Here is a 20555-nt window from a genome sequence, read left to right as displayed (position 1 = left end):
CGTTGCTGAGCCGATTTCAAAGTTTATTTTTGTTCTGGTTATATTCAGAAAAAAAACGCTTGACAGTTGCCGAGGAGTGAGGCATAGTGAGAACGTTACAAACAAGGCATCGAAGTGCCGAAAAGGCGAGCGAATCGTCAATTCTTTTTAGGCATCCAATTTTTGTCCACCAACTCTGCACATGCTCGTTTTCTGAAATTGTGATTTCTTAACATAGTCATTTTATCTTTAGGCTACAGAATTAATTCTCCACATCTTGTACATTCCCATTATAGAATCCTGGAAACTCTTTTAACACAACGTTAATGCTAATCAAATTGGAAAAGTTTCTGGGATTTACCATTGCCGTAGACTTGAGCGTCGAATCATCACAATTGAATCTTTTTCTCATTTGTTTGATCAGCTCCACGAAAAAACTGCGACAAATATCCTTTGAAATGATTTGCCTTTCGCTGCCCATTGCTCTGATAATTTCTTTTGCTGCTATTCCAACCTAAAATTCTTGTCGCTTTTCAAATGATTTTCATATTTAACAGCAATATACATTGAAACAACGTAAGATTCCTCGCAGATACTACAGAGAATAATCAAATAAAAATCTTTCAGCTCTTCATGTAGCATCGTGACTTCAGGTTTTTCAGCCTGGAACAAACGATTCAACCTGTTGATCTGGGCAAAACATACGACGCGAATCCTTTCAGATTTCACAAATGAAAAAATCTGTACCAATCTGTACTTTTTGACAAAAATCTGTACTCTATACCGTACAGAATCTGTACCAAAAATGACGAAAAAACAGTACCAGTCCAGATAAATCTGTACATGTGGCAACACTGCCCGTTTGGCAAGCAATTTGTACTTGTCATAGAAAAGCCTACTTTCCACCAGCAAAGACTTCATTTACAATTATCAGTACCTGTCAAAACGGTCACTATGCTCTAGTACGGGAGATATGGAATCATGTGACTATAGTACCCAAACCCCTCAGTTGTCCGGAGTTACGCTCATTCGAAAGATATTTGGCTCTAAAGAATCGAACACTTTCCGAGAAGAAGCAGGAAAATGTCAAACAATTCCAACAAAATTTGGATCAGAGGTGTCAGCAACGTCAAACCCTTATTCCTGGAGAGAAAGTTAAATTAAAAGGGGGAATTTCTGAACCATACTAATACTGCTTGCGAAGGTGTATCGGACACTGTGACTTCATTTGATCAGTTTTAATTAGCTCGATAGTGAAGATCTAGTGGATGTAATCGCTCTCACCTAGCTTCACCAATTATTGAACAGTAAGTATAAGAAAAAAATCCACAAACTAGCGTAGCCACCGAAAAAGTTTCATAGCCAAGCAAACGCCAACATTCCACAGATTCTCTGGCGAACCGAAAAGCTTGGAATAAAAAAAAATACATGCAAATTGCCATTTATGCCATCAAAACCACCCCTTTCCGAGTCCTCCTACTACTACTAAAAACGGTTGTCTAGAAGTAGTAGCTAATATTCGTCCCCAACTGATGTTCTGAGTGTGAGGAGCTCGAATCGTTACCCTTCCCAGTGGGGTTCTGTATTTTTCTTCCAAATGACGAATACCACAGTTTGCGATGATTTCATGCGAATCGTATGCAAACAAACAGAAAAAGAAAACTAATGAACTCATAAGCTTTTGAGTCCACAGCGCGGAATATCCTCTTGTGGAGGAGTAGTGAAGAAAAAGAAAATAAAAGCACACTCACGGCGAGACCCAAAACAACCGGCAAAAGTCGAGTTTGGTAGTGTTTTCTGGATATCGGCGCGAATTTTGGTACGGCGAAGGTGCACTTCGGTGGGGCCCAGCGAACGAGATGACAAGTGGTTTTTAAGGTGCTTTCGAGTGTGCAAGCTGGGATGCTGGAATCTCGGTGAAAAAAACAACAGAGAGACTAGTTGTTGTTGATGATGATGATGATGATGACGATGATTATCTCTCACTGTTTGGTCTCTTCGGTTTTGTTTTTATTTTGCAGCGGTAGACACTGTTCACTTCTGCATATAGTCTACCATTTGTTATTTAACTGCTCCATGGCACTGTCAGAAATCCACTTGTTTTCTTCTCAACTTTTTGTTATTGCTGCTGTCATTCAATTACACAACCGCGTATAACCACTTGGGATACTATCTGAGCCTCGATGTGTGTGAGTTTATGTTCGTTTGTCGAGGTTCAATTTACTTTTTCTCCAACGTTCAACCTTTTAACAAAATCTTATTTCGCCTTTGAGCAACTTCCAGAGCGCTCTTTCGGTGGTTGACACTGAACTATTCGCCACACTCAGGAGAGAAGAAAAAAAACAATAAAATAAAACAACACACACACACACACACACGCTCGCGAGATGCGATTATTAATGTTTTTCCTTCAAAACGCGATTGGTCGCCTTAAACTGCACGCGATATCATGGTGCCATCGCATTTCGGACCATAGACAGCAGCTGTTGCAGCACCGTTTCGCGAATCCAACAACCTTTTGGAAAACTATTATTATAATCAATTGCTCAACTCTCGGCGATTCCGTTCCCAATCAAGATCGGTCGGTCGACCGTTGCGTGGAGGCTATTTCTAGCGGTGTCGGTGGAAAGCCTTCCAAAAATAAAGCCTGACTTTTGTTTTGCGCCTGTCGCACTTCAGGTTCTCACGCCCCGCAATTCACGGCTTCGTTGCAACCACAAAAAACACACACACCCGAACCAGCATTATTATAGCATAGCACCTTGCGAAATTCTCACATCATACAACACACGTCAAACGAGATGCTAGGTTACACGTGGTATTGGGTCGCCGGTGGCGGTCGTAACATAGCCCACTGAACCCTACCCGATGATGATGTGCTCAAGACTTCAAACGAGGGCCTGCGGGGCAGATGCCGAGATATGCTCATTAACGGCAACAACACTTCAGAAAACCCGACTTCAACACAACACAACAGAGTGTATTACCTATTTGGAAAATACAATGGCTCTGACCTTTTTTCCACACGTCGTCATTTGCAATCCAACAAATAGATTTATGCTTGGCGCGCGCGCTTCTCTAGACACTCGATTCGGGGGATAGACCCAACGACCTATGTTCTAAACCCCCAGACGTCACAGTTAACTTGTCGAAGAATGCTTCTCAACCGTACCGTGGCTCGAACGAAACTGAAAGCGAATGTTATTAGCAAGTATTTTAACGCGGCACTATTTTTTTTGCTTGCTGTCTCCTTTGCTACTCCTTGTGAGGCTGTTCGCTCTCTGCTGCGCGCGCAGTTCACCTGAGTTGTTGTGGGCTCCGACTGCGGCCTCGCCGGTTTGGTTGGCACCTGGTGCGCGTTCTACCTGGCCGTAACCGCGCGCTGCGAATCTGTGGCCGCGGCCGTGCGTGCCGAAAGTTTTCGGACGTTGACTGGCCAAGGAATCGGACAGGCGATGCATATTGATTACTACGGTACTCACACAATTTACTTATGCGGAAGTTTGCGGGAGAACCCTTCAGTTATGCTGGAAGCAATTCGCTTTAAGGTCGCTTGCAGTTGCCCATTTGCGTTGATACCATTTTGTGAATGTTTTTGGGGGGAAGTGGAAACCATGGCTGTATTGGGTTAAGGTCAAATGAATTGATTACACTATGAACACTGTAACTTGGGTTGTCCCTCGGCAAAAAAACAAATAAAACTAAATTATGTTTCTGTACCAATACTACAACGAAATTGAATTAAGCGTACCAAACTGAAGCAGCCAAATTTATTAGGCATACAAGTAAGGTTCCACGATTTTTTTGAGAAAAAAACAATAATTTGGATCATACATGCTGTTGCTTTATTTAATGTATGCTCCATCGGAAGCTACAAGCGTGACCCATCTCTCATGCACTACACGTATTCCATGTGGATGATGCCAGGTTGTTTTGAACCGATCCCGTTAACACTCGAATTTTTCATTTCTTCATAAGATTAGAAACAGATCTCCAAAAAAGGCCGACGTCATGGACCGGTACGAATAGTAATCTGAGGGAGCAGTGTTTGGAGAATATGGCGGGTGAGGGAGAACCTCCCAGTTCACGCTTTCTAGACATTTTTACAGATCCATGAACATGTAGTTTGGCGTTGTCATGTTGTAATATTATGTTGTCATGTCTCTTCTTTCACTCCAGACGTTTTTCCTTCAGAGCTCTGTTCAAACATATTGATTGTAGTCGGTACCGTTCACTAGGGATAGTTTCCGACAGTAAGTGCTTTTAATGTTGTGTCTTAGATTTTTGGCGGTGTCTTTCCATGTTCTTTATCATCCAAATTGAAATCATTGCCTCTGAATGGTTCAAACCACTTTTTGCAAATGCCTACCGATTAATTTTCCTAAGTAACGACATCAAACGATGGCTATCAGCTGCACTTTTCTTAAGAAAAAAAAATGGAGGATTATATCTATGATCTTTAATTCTGGATATACAGATTCTTTATTTTTGTTATTTTTCTGTTATTTTTGTAAATTTGGCGAAAAATCTGTAAAATACAGAATATTCTGTATATGTGGCAACCCTGGTCTCATTGGCCAAGCAAAGACGTCTAGAGGTGCTCATATTTTTCCGTTGCTATCGAATTTGAATTTAAATTTGTTTTCTCATTACGATAAAATATTGGATGTGGCAGTATCCTACAAGCCTCTGTAATATTACATTGGACTTTGATTTATGTTTGGAGTTTGTAAGGTTTGAGCTCTTGATTTGTTATCTTATGTTATTATAATATTACTACCATCAACCATTATCATTTTAGTTCGAATTTTGTGGTTCTCTCAAAATCCGAGCTGTACTCCAATATTCTCTAGAGAACCCTTGCAGCTCAGATGGATTTTAATCTCATTTCAGATTTCAGATTTCAGATTTGAGATTTTGAGATTTATTTTTCATTCGGATTGAATTTCTTGGGTATGTGATCACTCCTAACATGTTTGTTGAGATAGTGTTCTATGGTTTTTTCATGCGTCCATGTATGTTATTTTTCATGTGAATATAGTTTGTTTTGATGTGTTTTTTACAGTAAAAATATAATATTTTACCGTTTTATATATGAATATATACTAGTTAATTTCTGTGCTTCTGTGCTTGAGTACGCGTGATTCATAACGGAAAATATCGGGTGTTTTTTCAGACTTTGCAAAGAATAAAAGAACGATACCACCGGTCTGAATGCTTTTTGAGGAGTTATTTCGGCTGCCTTCTCAGGTTTCCGAAAGTGAAACTCCCGCCACCGCAATTGGAGTTCGATAAAAGGTTCACACGATTAATAATAGAATATATTGTCGGTACGTTTGCTATTTGAAGAGCTCTCACGGTTGCTTTGTCAGATTTCCTAAAGGTAGCTCATGATAGCCACAATTGGAGCTGAATAAAGAGCATGCGCGTTGAATAACGGAAAATGTCAGCGTCCGATTGCTTCTCTAGAGAAGGACTCTCGGTTGCCTTCTGTTTTTAACGCGATTCTCTCGAAAGTACGCGATATGCTCGAAATAACGCGATTTTTTTTGCACGCACGCATCAGTCGCGTAAAAAAAAGAATTTCGAAAGTCAGCGGTAGGTGTAATATTGTGCTCGCCTTGGCCAACACCATTGTCTACCGTGTTGCACGGGCATGCTAAAATATTCCCCTCGGATCGCATTTCCAGAATAAGCGCGAAGCAAACAATGTGTAGAGCTTGCACTGACGGGCAGAAACAAAGCAGAAGATAAATATTAACTAAAACGTACCGCCTCGGTTATCAAACCATTATGTGGGGATTAATTGTGTGTGATTGAAACACATGTACGAATTGTCGCTAGCAGGAGATGACTGATGAATCACTAATGACTTATTGGCGATTTTCTTCCGATCAATCAATTAATTTTCATGAAGTCGAACATTATTTCCGGGTTAAAAGCGACGCCAAAGTGCAGCGTATTCCAATCCGAATGTGAAGAAGGTATTTTTTAGCAGTCAGAACTGCGTTCCTCGGTGGGAAACTGTAGGTGAAAATATGTACCGCAGCAGTTGCTGTCAACAGTACATGTTAATTCTGAGCACTAATTTGAAAATCTGCTCAAATTGGGGTTTTATTGCTTCACAAAATGTTCGCGTCCCTTAATTCATTCATTGTCTCTGTTTGGCGTTCCCAAATGTCTGTGCTAAACAGTTTCGTTGTTTAATTGCCATACTGTTCGCTTCTCGGTGGTTATAATTTCGTAGTCCTACGTTGAAAATGCGGTCTGGTTTGGGACACCATCATTTTTTATTTATTTATTTTTTGTGCTCGTGATACGACATGGCTAATACGTGTTCGTGGCCACTCTGACAAAATGGTTGAGTACCACTGCTCTATTGTACTAAAAGTTGAAGTTAAAGTTATTGATTCATGTAAACATGGGTACTTTTGTACCCGTAAGCATTTTTACACTCCGGATTGTGTTTTCCCAACACGGTCTATAAAAGCGGATACGAACAAAATGCTCGTTCAATCAGTAATAACGGTACAAACAAATGATTACTTAGCCAACGGTAGTCCTACGTCAATCTTGGGTATTTTTTAGTAAATTGGAACTAAAATGCGATGGGTTAATTGTAATAATATCACAATAACATAAGATAACAGAACAAGAGACTAAGCCTTACCAGCTTCAAATTCAATAGCAACGGTCATCAATATTTGGCGGAAAAATATGAGCACCGTCTTTGCTTGGCCAATGAGAACAGGGTTGCCACATATACAGAATATTCTATATTTTACAGATTTTTCACCAAATTTCAGTTACAGAATATGTATACATAGAATTACAGATTTTCAGCAAAGATACAGAATTTACAGATTTTTTTAAAATTCCATTTTTAATATTAATTTTATTACAGTGCATACATGGATTTGATTTTTGATGTTTGTGAAAATGTTTAACGCGACGCAACCCCTCATCAATAAAGTCTATTACACTTTTCAATCCGAAAGCTCTCAATTTGCGAACTTTATAATGAGACATGAATGTTATTGTTGATCATGTTGGGTAACTTATGTTTGGAGAGCTACGCGCAACAATTCGTGATGCTGATCTTGACGTGAAAGATTTTGAAGACTTTCTGAAGAAGCTTGAGGATGTTTACGTTGGTATCGATGTAGAAGAATCTGAAATAAAGGATTGGATACAGCAAGGAAGCTGGCCTTCAAATTGATTTGCAACAAATTTCAAAACGATTTGATTTCAGTTATCGAAACTGCGGCCTTGATAAACCCTCAAAGTTTTGTTAAGTTACCAAATCTCAATGATTTGATGCGCCAATTTCCTCAATTCATTTAATCAGGTAATAGTCAAGGCTTGGATAACAAATTCAGGCTACTCAAGACGAATCTTATGGGGCAAAAATTGAGTGACTCAGATATAACCTGGCCCCACGTTTTGGATGACAAAAGGCGTGATGAGAAATTTTTGTATTCATTGCTGAGGTCGACACTTTTTAATAACATTCATCAGCATGTGTTGAGCGAATATCTTCGCTTCGCAATGCCATCAAAAGTCCGTAAATCGGTTAGGATCCTCAATTATAGACTCTTTTTTGAGAGCGAAGAACTATGTATCAGTTCAAGAAGGAGCTCCAAGGATGGAATTGCTGAAAAATTTGACAAAGACAAAGTTCAACAAAACCGTGCATAAGCATCATACAATGCAGAGGATTATGAGAAATCCTTTTTATGATCTATTTTGTTGTATTGGTACAACTTTAACAACTCATAAATAATTCTTGCGCCTTCCGTAAACTGCAGGAATCTTGTTCCGTTTATGTTGCTGAGCTGGCAACAATCGACTTCGCATTGGGTACGATCTCAAACAATCCTGCAGACCATTTCTTTATTTTCTCGGATAGTCTCAGTTCGCTTGAGGCTCTCCAGTCGATGAAAATTAGTAGGCATCCAGCAGATATGTGCATTGATCGAAAGATCTTATAAGATAACTTTTGTATGGGTTCCATCTCATTGCTCAATTCCTGGCAATGAGAAGGCGCACACTTCCCTGGTCCTAATGCACAACACTACATTGCGTGTGGCAACTCTCGATTGAGACTGAAAACTGAACTGAAAAATTGTGAAACGTGACATAATGGCATCTCAATACTTTCGCTCGTCACTTTACCCATTCGTCGTCCATGTTCGTTCGCCGTCATACCGTCTTACAGAGCCGCAGCTTCGTGGAATCGGGTTTTTGTTTTTCAACTCCCCGCTCCACACCAGTCACCCAGTACCACCATAATGGGTAAGACTGATGTGAACTCCGGGAGGGCGGACTTGCTGGAAAACGCGGAGAGTGTACGAGCCCAAATTTCTGTCTCTTCGCGTCTTAGCCCAAAACCACCTTAGCAGGTATCACCCCTGGGGCAGCTGTCGTCACAGCGATGCTTGAAACAAATTGGCGAAGCAACGGAATTGACCACCACCGCCATCGTCACATCTCAGGGGTGCGCGAACATCTCAGAAAACCTGTCGCTCTTCGGTTCGCTCGCGTCCTTTCAGTGTTGTTTCACAGGTGACCGAGAATGTCAGCTGCAGCTATGTTGTGGTAACAACGATTTAGTGGCACAGGTTTTTAGCTGCACTCATACACAGCTCGTCAATGTGATTATGTTCAAATGTTGAAAAATTCTTCTTAGTAGTACGTATATGATCGGTGTGATTTGGTATTAAATGGATATCGTTCTGAGGGTTGGCACGGCCCTACTGGAGAAGATATGCGCGGCTCAGGTATGTTTGGAATGGTTTCGTAGCGAATTCAGCACCTTTGGGGGAGGGGAAGGACTGTGTTCAAAACAAACAATTGAATAGCTGGAAAACACTCGGAAGCGTAGTCGCAGCTGTGCGACACATTGTTTCGCTTACCGCATTCATGGTAATAAAATCAATATTCATCGAGACGGTTACATCTCATTGCAAATAACGGTCTGTTTGAACAATTGTCAACCACATTCTCAACAAAGCGCATCCAAATGACTAATTGAATCGTTTAGAACACACGAGCCGACCATTGCGATTGATGCCACGAATAGCGTGCACCCAATGTCCTCCACCCACCTCTCTCAGTCTCTCCACATCCTGCTAATAATCATAATTTACCGCGCGATGATTGATTTCGTCTGGGATTCTCTCGACTAATTACGGGATGTTTAGCGCACTGTTTGTGACAATCGTTCACTAATATTTAGATGATAATGTTTATCTTGCATTTCACGATATTTGCATTGAACGTTGTTTTGTAGCACTACGGCTTAAGCCGCGTGCAGGTGCAACAACTTAACAAGTATGTCAGCAGGCGTAGGCTCTTCTCAGAAGCATTGGGCGCACGGGGCATCCATCATCACGAAGAATGGCAATTCATTCATGAAAACCGTTTACACCCCGAGTTCTGGCATGTTATATGGATTAACGTGCAGCATGTGGGAGGGTAAAGCATGGGGCGGCGTCCCCATTTTTGAAGTACCTATTGCACGCGACTCCTTTTTTTCTCCGTGCTTGCGCCAAACGTGCTGACAGTGTACAAATGAGAGCCACTAAAGGGTACATTTTTGCTGTGTGAGCGGGGGTATAGGAAGAATGCAAAATTCAAGGAATCCGCGGAGGCGTCACTAACCTACACGTTCGCCACAAGGAGCATGACGGTCCCTCCATTAATTATCGCCGGGAAGCAGTTGATGATAAAGTTGTTTTACATTCCTCTTCATGTCGCTAAATGTGTTTCTGCTGAATTTTGGTGGTTTCAAAACGTAATTATTTGTTTTTTTTTGTTTCAGGTATGCAAATGCGTTGGAAGCAATTGTACATATTTTGACTATAACATAGTAAGTACAGGTACCTTCATTTATGATTGGTTATATTTTTTTCGCTCGTAACGTAATAATTTTGCACATATAAATCTCACAAATTAATAAAAATAGGCCCCTCTTGGAGCAATACACTTTTTCCAACGAACAATCCAGTAATCAAACACTCTTCTTATAGCTGACCACGAAGAACCCACGAAACGGAAATCGAATAAAGTTACACCCATGTTTCGTCGCCAGTAATTATGCGTTCGATGAACGTGAGATCAGAATTTGATCGTTGAAGCATGCGATGACATTTTTGAAGAAAATTTAGCTCTTTTGGCACTAGTCGTGCTGTGACTTTTCTCGACTATAGGTTGGATTGCAGGAAAGATAAGTTGACAACACTCCTAACTAAGATAAAGAACTTTTCAAAACATTCCTGACTTCCTGACAAAACAATCCTGAATAATTCCTCATGATCGAATAGCACCAGTGCGAGAAACACTGGTCTCTGGTTTCATCTTTCCTTCAGCTACATTAGGAATCCAATTAGAATCGAAGATTGTGATTCTCTAAAGGGAGGACTGGTAGCTTTTTCGGCTTGGGGAAAGTATTTGAGAACGAGACTAAGATAGAAAACGAGCCTAAATGTGATAGCTGCTGACTTGCCGGACCCCTTGGGGAATACAAAGCAAGATGGGCAAGAATAGAATGTAAGATAATGAAATTTCGAAATTCGAAATTCAGAAATTGAAATTTATGATTAAAACTTAGATTTGAAATATAAAATTTAAGGTTTTAAATTGAAAATTCGAAATTGGGAATTTTGGAATTGGGATTCGGATTAGAAATTTGAACAAAAAGTACGTGCGACACGTACTTTTAATTAAAATCCGATCGTGACGGCGGAGAGTGTATAGTAATGTATAGTCGTTCATATCAATTTTGCGGGTTTTCCTTCTCAGGATACTTAGAGATAATTTCTGCCACGTGTTGAGACATATAGGATTTTCGAAATTTCGTTTACTCGAGTGGTCAATAGTTCGCTTATACATAATCACATGACTTAACTCAATGAATCCTGATTCTTTCCTCCCCCACTAACAACTATTCCTCCTTGATAATCGTTAGGAAACCACGCTATAGAGGCGACCCTTCTGGCCTTCATGCGGCGAATATCATACTAACATCCCTACCCTTCCCCTGGTGACTGTAAGGACGTGACCGACGTCGTTATTGACTATTTAAAGCTCGAATCACCGAAACTTGCACAACGAGAATAATTTGCATCCCTCAAGCGTCATTCGGTTTGTTCTTTGTGCAATTTCGCTGGTTCAGGTCAATCACGGAGAGCAACTACGAAATGTACAGTCTACCCAAGCTCGAGCTAGTAGTGTTGTGACTTTTTTCATGTCCAAAACATGATGAACGGACTCATGAGAGGAATACATTCGCGCAAAATGCATCGAATCAGTTACGTGTGTTGCACTAACCCGAGCTGTCCAAATTATTCGGCCTATGGAAAGTCTGCAGTCTACGGAGGCGCTTAGTACAGTAATTCCATGCCAAACCGATATAATGGTTCTCAGATTTTCGTCAAAAGTGGTAATTTTGTTCTTTATCGCAAAACATTACTCCCGTATTTTTTAATTTTTTTATGAGGGTGCCCATTTCAATTTTAGGGTTGTCCGAAAAATCTATTTTTCCACTTTTCCCCAAAAATTACTTATTAAAAAAATCATAACTTTTCAACCACTGAACCGATTTAGATATATCAAATTGAAACCAATTAGCTAGCCTTTCATATAAAAATATTGAACTAGCAGAAAAAACATATTTTGTTTTCGTAAGTATCGATTGTTGTCGTTTTTTTATTGTTTTCATGGCATTGGACTAGAGAGGGCATGGCTTTGGATCAGAGATGCTTTTTTTCCGTTTTTGAGAAATGTTATGAATTTTTACAAAAAGTCATTTTTAAACAAAAGGGGAAAAATGATTTTTTTGACCACCGGTTAATTTTGAAAAATCATAAATAAAAAATGGAAAAAGCATCTCTGATATCGAGATATGTTATGTAAAAAAAATCTCAGCTTTAGAAAAAATATATAAAAAAATATGGGGCCCTCTAGTCCAAAGCCATGAAAACAATAAAAAACGAATACAATCAATAATTACGAAAATAAAATCCAATTTTATTGCAAGTTCAATATTTTTATATGCTCTAGGCTAGCTCATTGGCTTCAGTTTGATGTGTCTATCATCTAAATTGGTTCAGTGGTTCGAAAGTTATAAAATTTTGAAAAATTCTTTTTCTGGGAAAAAGTGAAAAAAACGATTTCGTGTGTGAACGAGATTGTGTCAACTGTGAAAAAGATCGCCGCGATAACATTCACAATTGAAACATATGGCCTTCTTCTCCGCTCAACCGCTCTCTCCGGGGCCACCAATACTTTCCCCTAATAGGTGTTTATGCAATTTTGTTGCTATCTAAAACAATATCCGAAGTGATGAACAAGCAAATTGAATAAAATAATTGTGTAGTCTACGTCAATGATGCGATCGTGTCTTGGAACTAAACCCGCTATATATTTTTATTTCTAAAGTTCTGCTTAATTCCATTAATTTTAATGTTTTTGGTATCCAATATCAAATTTTAACACCATTCAAACGAAAAGCAACAGAATCGGTCTAAATAGAGTACTTTTTGCATTAAAGCCAGTTAAGGGTAAACCGAGCCCTAAACAGGAGTAGTTCAAAAGCTCTGTTATCAGGGCCCGAAATCTTCGAAGATGAAAAATGAAAATCGACGTTCCTCTCTGTAGCTTCGACTTCGGCATTCATCGTCAACATGATTTGAATTGACTAGAAAATCAATTGACGAGCGTTGTGAGCGAGGATGCCTGATGAACTATCTAGCAAATGGTTATTCTAATTGACGTGACCAGGGTTCTGCATAGTCATAGTCAATTGAGGATAGTCAGCTGACTATCTGACTGACTATATCCGTAGTCAGTTAGTAATGACTTTTGGCTTCTTCACGCAGTTTCTCCGCCAAAACGACTAAACAGTCAGTCGAGCGTTTAGTCGCTATCTCCCTCTACCGACTCTACTATATAATTTCATTCTTTCCGGTCAAATTGTCTTCATTGCATTATGAAATGACTTCCCACCAAACAAATTCGCTCCTCTATTTCTCTCTCCCATGTACGTATGCATGCATCGATGTTTGAGTTCAACGTGGTTTGACATACGCTACAGGTGTGCTAGATTCTTTTGTATCGTACACGAAAATTACTTACACGTATAAAATAACGTGCAGTGTGTGCGCGCTATTTTCAACGCCTAATACTAATACTAACGCGAAGACCTTTATACTTGATAAATGTCTAAGTTCGTTGGTTTGAGTTCACGATGGGTAAACAACAAACCGTCCATTGATGAGGTAACTTATTTTTTGTATCAGAAATCATGTTTTCGTTCCTCTTTATATGGACGTTGAAATAAGATTGCGTACGCGGGTATACATTTCGTTCCTAGGGGAGTAGAAATGTGGATTGAAGTCAGTTGAATGAAGAGGCAGATTTATATTCATTAGTCGAGTCAGTTAAAATAACCACTGACTGGACTAGTTCATTAGTCATCCTCGCTAGTCGACACTAGTCAATTCATTTTCTAGTCAAGTCACTTTTTGTTGTGGGCGACTGCCGAAGCAATTCTAGTCGAAGCGAAGCTGCTGAGAGTAGAGTCGGTCTTCATTTTTCACCTTCGAAGATTTCGGGCCCTGGACGTGACTAATGAATATAATTCTGCCTCTTCATTCAACCTGACTTCAATCCACACTTCTACTCCCCCTGACACGAATCTCTCTACCCGCCTACATAATCTTATTTTAACGTCCATATAAAGTGGAACGAAAACTTGATTTCTGCTGCAAAAAAGGAGTTACATAATTAATGGACGGCTCCATTGTTTACCCACCGTAAACTTATACCAACGAACCTTGCGTTAGTATTAGTAAATAGCGTGCAGTGTGGGAGGAATTCTTAACAAAATTTTAGTTCACTTTGTCTTCGAGGTCCATTTTGCGAATAAAACATACAGAAAAACGGGTTTATATCAACAAAATTCACAATTTTATCAGAGTTTCTAAACACAAAACTCTCGCTATTTTATATATGTGAGTCATTTTCGTGTACGATACAAAAAATAATCTAGCTCACCTGTAGTATATGTCAAACCACGTTGAACTCAAACATCGTATGTGATACATGAGTGAGAGAATCGAATTCTCGTGTTCTTGATGGGTTTGAAGATCAGGAGTGTAAAAGAAAACCTTGTTTATCAAACCACGTGGCAAAACTGGCGCAAAATCTGTCTACAAGGCCGTTTTTGAAATAGAATTTCAATTAAGAGAATCGATCAATGTAGATAGGTCGTTTCATTCGATAGGTCGAGAATTCATTTGATGGGGAAGAATGAAATGATAAAGTCGAGTCGTAGAGTGAGATAGCAACAAAACGTCCGAATGATTGTTGAGTCATGTTGACGGAGAAACTGCTGGAAGAATCCAAAACCCATTTCCAACAGAATGCCAAGGTGAATTTTTTCATGGTCCCCTGACTATCCTCAGTTGAATGTGATTTTGCCGAGACCTGGTAACGACCATGCCGTTGTTGCTAGTGGTCGGTTGCGATTGTGACATATCTTTTCAAAGATATTAACTGTGCGATTCCGTTTCGGACACAACCCATCGGCTTTTTTCAATGGTTGACTATTGAAAATAGACAGCACTACTAATAAAAAAAATTGCAAATGCTCTCAACAATTACAGTCCCACGTCAAGCCTCTGCCCGTGGCCCTGGGCATAAACCCATGCTATGGGCCACTCTGTTCAATCGGTTCAAAAGATTCATGCGCAAGGTAAGTAACGAACACTTTGGTCGTGGATATCGGACCAACTATGTTACCAGTAAAAACGGGAAACCTTCCTCGTTGTAATGTTGTATAACTCGACTTCGGAATATCCAGCGGCAACAGATAATGGACACCCACACGCGTAATAATCAGTGATTTTCCACAGACCAGAACAAAAAACGTTCTAGGAGAGCACTTCAGCTACAACCCATCGAAAATTCGCTGTATCCTAGACAATGTTTACTACCTAAACAGGTCAAATCATCCCATTACGATTGTATAAATCACCGCTAAATCACAACAACCCTCCCCGTAATCACATAAATGTCATAATTATATCCGCAGTGCTCGCGCGCATTTGCGGCACTCGATCTCTGGTCAGCGCTTAATTCATCTTGTTTTGCACTCAATCATCTTCGTTTGTTCGTTGTTTCCCCTCCACCTTCCCCCTCTCGGCTCTGGTAATTTCAAGTGAGTTTCAAGATTGTAGGCTTTCTGTTCATTTTCACCACCTCTCCCACAAGGGGGGGAGGGACGTGTTCCCCATCCTCTGCTCTTCGACATCACAGCGCATCGAAGTGCAGTGCGGTCCTCAGCAGCGAACGAGGCGATCTTAGATTTCATCGCCTCTGCTACCACCTTGCGCCCAACGCGCGCACTGCGCTTTGCTGCAAGGGTCGGGTGTTAATTAATTTAAATATCATACAATTTACCGATCATATTGATGAGTATTTTATGGAAGGTTGATTTTAATAATTATTCAGCAATCTCTTTCATCGTCTTGCCGGGTCGATTTGATTCCCATACCCGATGGCGGGGATCGACCGACTCGAGACTGACCCCTGCGGACGGCGATCGTTCTTAATGCAAATTCTCTTGCGCTAATATTTCCCGCTGTGCATTGTGATGCTGTATGCCTCACTCTCCCCATGCAATCAACAGATGCTAATTACAATGTTTATTGTTTCTTAGTATTATCATTCCTGTTGGGATGAGAGCATTCGCTTTTGCGATGAGAAGAATGCTTACTTTTTAACCGCCGGGGTTCGTAGCTTGTGCGTATCCTCAAGTCACTTGCAACCAATTTCCAGACACAAACAAAAAACACTTTTTCTGGATCTTGAGCCACTATTCACCCGCGTTAACCGTATAGTTCCGCGCCCGGATTGAAACTAGTTCTAGTTCGTTCCGCACGATTGTCTCCAAACTATCGGCCCAAAAATGGTATCACCAGCGGATGTAGATAAGCTAGCGCTGGGGTGAGAGATTCCCTCGCCACCCCCATTGCGAGCCAATCCCTTGACGATCGTTATCAGAGCGCCCACGGAAATGTCTTCTACAAAAAAATCAATGTATCGTGCAAATATTATTCATACTGTTGAAACGTCGCGACCGCACCTTTGGGACAGTTGGTGAAACCAGTCACGCAGTTCAAGTTTACGCCTATAACTGAAATCGAAAGTACCCGTTATCATCAATGTTTGGAAAGCTTTCATCATGGTCGGATGTATATTGAGTCATGATCACGGCGTTGGTGTTTTTTTTTGTTTTGAAAGAATCAGTTCAAGTTTATAAATGCGCGCTGACTCACTAAAGATCACCTCAGCCGAATTTGAAAATTTTAATATGTGCGCATCGACCAACTCATCATTCATTGTCTCGGAACTATATTTCCGTGTTGTTGTGTTTTTGCTTCGTAGCTTCTTCGCAGTTTTGATGAAATGAATCCCAATAAAATAATAATCACCGCGTCGCTTGTGATTGGCAGGGATGTCAGATATACGGAAATAACCGCAGATCTACGAATTTGTTCGATTTTTAGGAAAATACGGATCCGTAGGTAAAATTAAAGGTACTTATTATAATCTTCACGGATTCATGCGGTTTTTGTACTCAGTGTATATGTTTTCAATCCGTTCAAGATCTGACTTTTAGCGAAACAAAGAAGAACAAAAAAAGGTGAAACTCAGTGAAATGTAGCTAACCTATATGTCATTTGGACATTACGATAAAAATAGAAAGTGGTACCGATCGCGATTATCCCCGGAAAATGTAGAACAGGGTGGACTCTATTTTATTAGGTTGGGGAAAAAGTAATCCAATTATTTTTGGGTGAAATTCAAAATCTTTTTAATATGCTTCGGGCTGTCCGATTTGAGTCAAATATGCACCGTTTTGTTGTAAAATTTGTTGCAATGCAGAAGGAGGCTGCAGAATGCCTGTCTCATAGAAGTTTTGGTCCATATTGAAGAAAAACTCTAGCAATCGATTTTTACAATCTTCTCTAGATCCCAATTTCTCATCTTCCAGAGTTTTTACAATGCGAGGAAAATGTGGTGACCACTTGGTACCAGGTCCGAACTATATAGTGGATGCATTAAAACATCCCGATCAAGCTCCCGGAGTTGTGTAGAACACAACACCTCTTCTGTTGGCCAATTCAGGACGTTTCTGGTCAATCGCTAACTTCAAACGGTCCATTTTTTGACTGTAGAGATCTAAGTTTAGTGTATTGTGCATAAAAATTAGAATTAAAAAAATGCAAATTTTTACTGTTATAAATTTTTACGGTACCATTAACACCATTCACAATTTCTGCAGCCTGACTATTATTTTCGCCTTTATAAAAGAAAAAGCCATTCTGTAACAAAATATATACACAATACCACAAAAAAGTTAATGCGATCTTCAAACTACATCATTGGTAGTAACATTGAAAATAAGAACCGCAAACAATGCTTTAGAAAACTGTTTAAAAAAATATTTTTTGAAAACATATTATGTGTGATCTTAAATTATATTATTCCTACCACTGCCCAAGTGTCTTCCTAATTCTGCACACTCATAAAATGTTGATTTGGCCGTGAGAAAGGTTATTTTTCTTATTTATTTACAAGCATTGTTAAATAACATAACTAATATTTGCATTTTATATGTTTGATTTATGACCCACAAAAAGATAGTCGTCCTGAAAAATTCATATTTCCCTTCGTCTTAAGTAACACTTCGCAGACCATCTGCAGATTCAGTGTTGCCCGAGAGATGTGAGTTTTTTTCAGTGTCGAATGTCGAATATGTATCGTGTTTCAGTGAGCTTGATTTCTCTTGACACGGTGCATTACTAAATGCCGATTCAATACTGAAAAGGTAATAGAATGATTATGAATTCTGTTTCCATACCTTCTACCTTCTACCTTCCATAGACTATCTACCATTTATACTTGATTCTGTAAATCCATAGAACGCTTCGGAATAGTCCTGATTTGATATTGCTTCACGTTTTATCTAATGTCGTGCTTTGAGGAATTCTTCAAAACCAACCAATGTTCAGCCGGTTGTATCCATAAACAATCCGCTTAAATGGGTTCTTCCTTTCAATGGTTCGCTGAAAATATGCCACGGATGTCCTCAAACGTTTCGTATCAATCGAAATCCGGCAAAAGTAATAGTGAAAAACTTCCATATGGAGTAATGTTTCTATTGAAGAAAACAATTGTTGAATCAGGAAAAGATGACGATGAATCTGATGACAGTTGTGAAGAAGAAGAAGATGATAGTTTTAATTTGTTATCTAGAGAAGATTTTTTTTATTTATAGCCGAATTTGTTTGATTTGAGGGGTCGTCCTTAAACTATGTGATCTTTTTTTTCAATAGAGAGGACACCCAGTAGGGTTGCTTGTGATCATAAAATTATATAAAGGAGCTGTCCACATACCACGTGGACAGAAAAGGCATGATTTAGGACACCCCCCCTCCCTCTCCGTGGACAAGCGTGGACATTCCTTATACCCCACCCCCTGTTGTCCATTCCTCCGGTTTTATGGAAAAAATCAAGTAAATCTATTTTTTTTTCGCTTAAATTTCATTTCAAGTTTGTTTCTATTATCTATTCCATATTTTTATTAATAAAAGTTATAGCATTGATAAGGTAACGATTTATCCTGAAATCTTCGATTTTTTTGAACCCCCTCCCTTGATCAGCTTCTAATTATGGATATATTTTTGTTTTATTGTTGAAAGATAGATAAACAAATAGTGATATAATGGATGGTAAAAATATTCTTTGTTTTATTGAAATTCGTGTTTCTATCCCCCTTAATCTGATCGAGTCAAATCCTAACGGATTGTGCAAATATTGCAACCTTGAAATGCAGAATGCAAAAGTTTATTTCGTTCGGATTGCGATATGTCAAACCCGATCGGGTTCCGTAATATGGGTTAATATGTAGTCCATGCATTGTTACATGTTTGCATGTTGCATACATGTTTTTCGTGATGTTTTGTTTCTCATGAACAGTGATTTTCGACATCTGTAGCGAATCTACTAATTCATTTGCTTCAAGGATTAATCTTTTCTTTTATATAATCAGCAGAACCAGCATGAACTCTCCAGACAACTCAAAAGAAGACATCAATGAAGAACAACAGCATTGCAAGAAATAGATCTCCAGAGATACGGCCCGTACACTCGTGGAAGAATTTGTTGTTCGTTTCAATGTTCAGAAATCCTTGAGAGTTCTGGAAAAAAAAACAAACAGTTTTGTCATCAAGAGCAAAAGCAGAATTCAACCCGCACTTAAGTCGTGATTTTTAATACTACAAAAAATCCAACATTCTTTGTGTTATTGGGTGTCTTTATCCTGACGGATTTAATGGCCCTCTATTACCGATTGGAATAAATTGATGGATCCTAGTCCTAGATCCAGTCATATGAAAAAATATGGATGTTTGACCGAGCAGCACTCTAAAGCAGTTCAGTATTTTCATTGATGAATACTGAGTACTCAGGGCGGGCGGGAAATTCAAAAAATTGTGAAAATACAAAACAGATCTCATTCAATATTGACTATTAACATGAATGTTTTACTTTAAAAAATACTTAACGTGTCCACGTGGACATTAACCCCCTCCCCCTCACCGTGGACAAGCGTGGACATTTTCGCAACCCCTACCGCCCCTAAAGTTGTCCACGTGGTATGTGGAAAGCCCCAAAGAAGTATGTGAAAAATACAACGGGGAGAGGGTATCGTAAAATCTCAATAAAATTGGATCACGTGCTTTATGGACGGCCCCAAATGCCAAACTCGTGTTCAACATCCCTAAATTATGTAAAATCCATCTTTTTTTGCATTGAACGATATTTTTTTGCATTTTTTAACATTAAATTCATTTTTATTCATCTGATCTTATATTATGTACATTAGGGTACCAATGAATGTATGGGAAAAAATCAACCCTAAAATATCAAAAAGTTATCCTGTACAAAATGTTCACCACCTCGAAAAAACACCCTATGCCGAATTTCAGCTCAATCGGACTTAAGGGAGAGGGGCGCAAAGCGGTCAAAGTTTGAGTTTTTTGTAAATCGAAAAATCACCCAAGGATGGAGTAAAGAAAATCGGGGTTTTCGCAAAAAAAAAATTGGCATCAAAATTTTTTTTTGTGAAAACTCCGTAACTTTTTTAAATTCGAGATGACCATTTTCATAAGCACCCTAATGTACATGTTAACTTATATTCTAAGAGATACAATCTTCATATCTTTCCTATTTTTTCTTTTTATCTACCATTTTGAAGATTTTGGGATCATCTATTGAATTTGAAAACCATTTTTCTGCGATTTAATTTTCATCTACAGGAGTAAAGCAATGAAATGTTTGTGTTTCCGATATTGTTTTCGTGTGATTGAATAGTTCCTCAAGTTCTCTCGCCTTTTTTGTATACTGCTCTTTGGATACGTAACAGAATTTCAATTTCGTGATACACTTGTCATTTTGTTTAACCGCCCAATCATAAAGCTCTAGTGTTGTTTGGCTTGTGTTTC

General features: G+C 39.3%; 2 protein-coding genes across 6 annotated transcripts in view; one reads left to right on the top strand and one right to left on the bottom strand.

The window, feature by feature from the left end:
- The window catches only part of LOC129765852 (uncharacterized), a 102562-nt gene extending 86671 nt beyond the window's left edge, over window positions 1–15891 (bottom strand). The window contains exon 1 of one of the 4 annotated variants that reach the window (XM_055766623.1): window positions 15761–15891. The gene's annotated coding sequence lies outside the window, so the exon portion shown is untranslated. Of the gene's footprint in view, window positions 1–1730; window positions 2409–2966; window positions 3303–15760 lie in introns of those variants that run through there. The other 3 variants (XM_055766526.1, XM_055766376.1, XM_055766568.1) reach the window with 3 other exon arrangements.
- The window catches only part of LOC129765744 (uncharacterized), a 134929-nt gene that overhangs the window by 87399 nt on the left and 26975 nt on the right, over window positions 1–20555 (top strand). Inside the window, exon 1 of one of the 2 annotated variants that reach the window (XM_055766235.1) lies at window positions 8732–8759. The exons of the other annotated variant lie outside the window; for it this stretch is intronic. Coding sequence (XP_055622210.1) covers window positions 8747–8759 — 13 coding nt within the window. The 5' untranslated portion in view covers window positions 8732–8746. Of the gene's footprint in view, window positions 1–8731; window positions 8760–20555 lie in introns of those variants that run through there. 2 annotated transcript variants of the gene reach the window in all.

Source organism: Toxorhynchites rutilus, chromosome 1 (assembly GCF_029784135.1).
Source record: "Toxorhynchites rutilus septentrionalis strain SRP chromosome 1, ASM2978413v1, whole genome shotgun sequence".
NCBI classification, from domain to species: Eukaryota; Metazoa; Arthropoda; class Insecta; order Diptera; family Culicidae; genus Toxorhynchites; species Toxorhynchites rutilus.
This window is presented reverse-complemented; position numbering and strand designations above follow the sequence as displayed.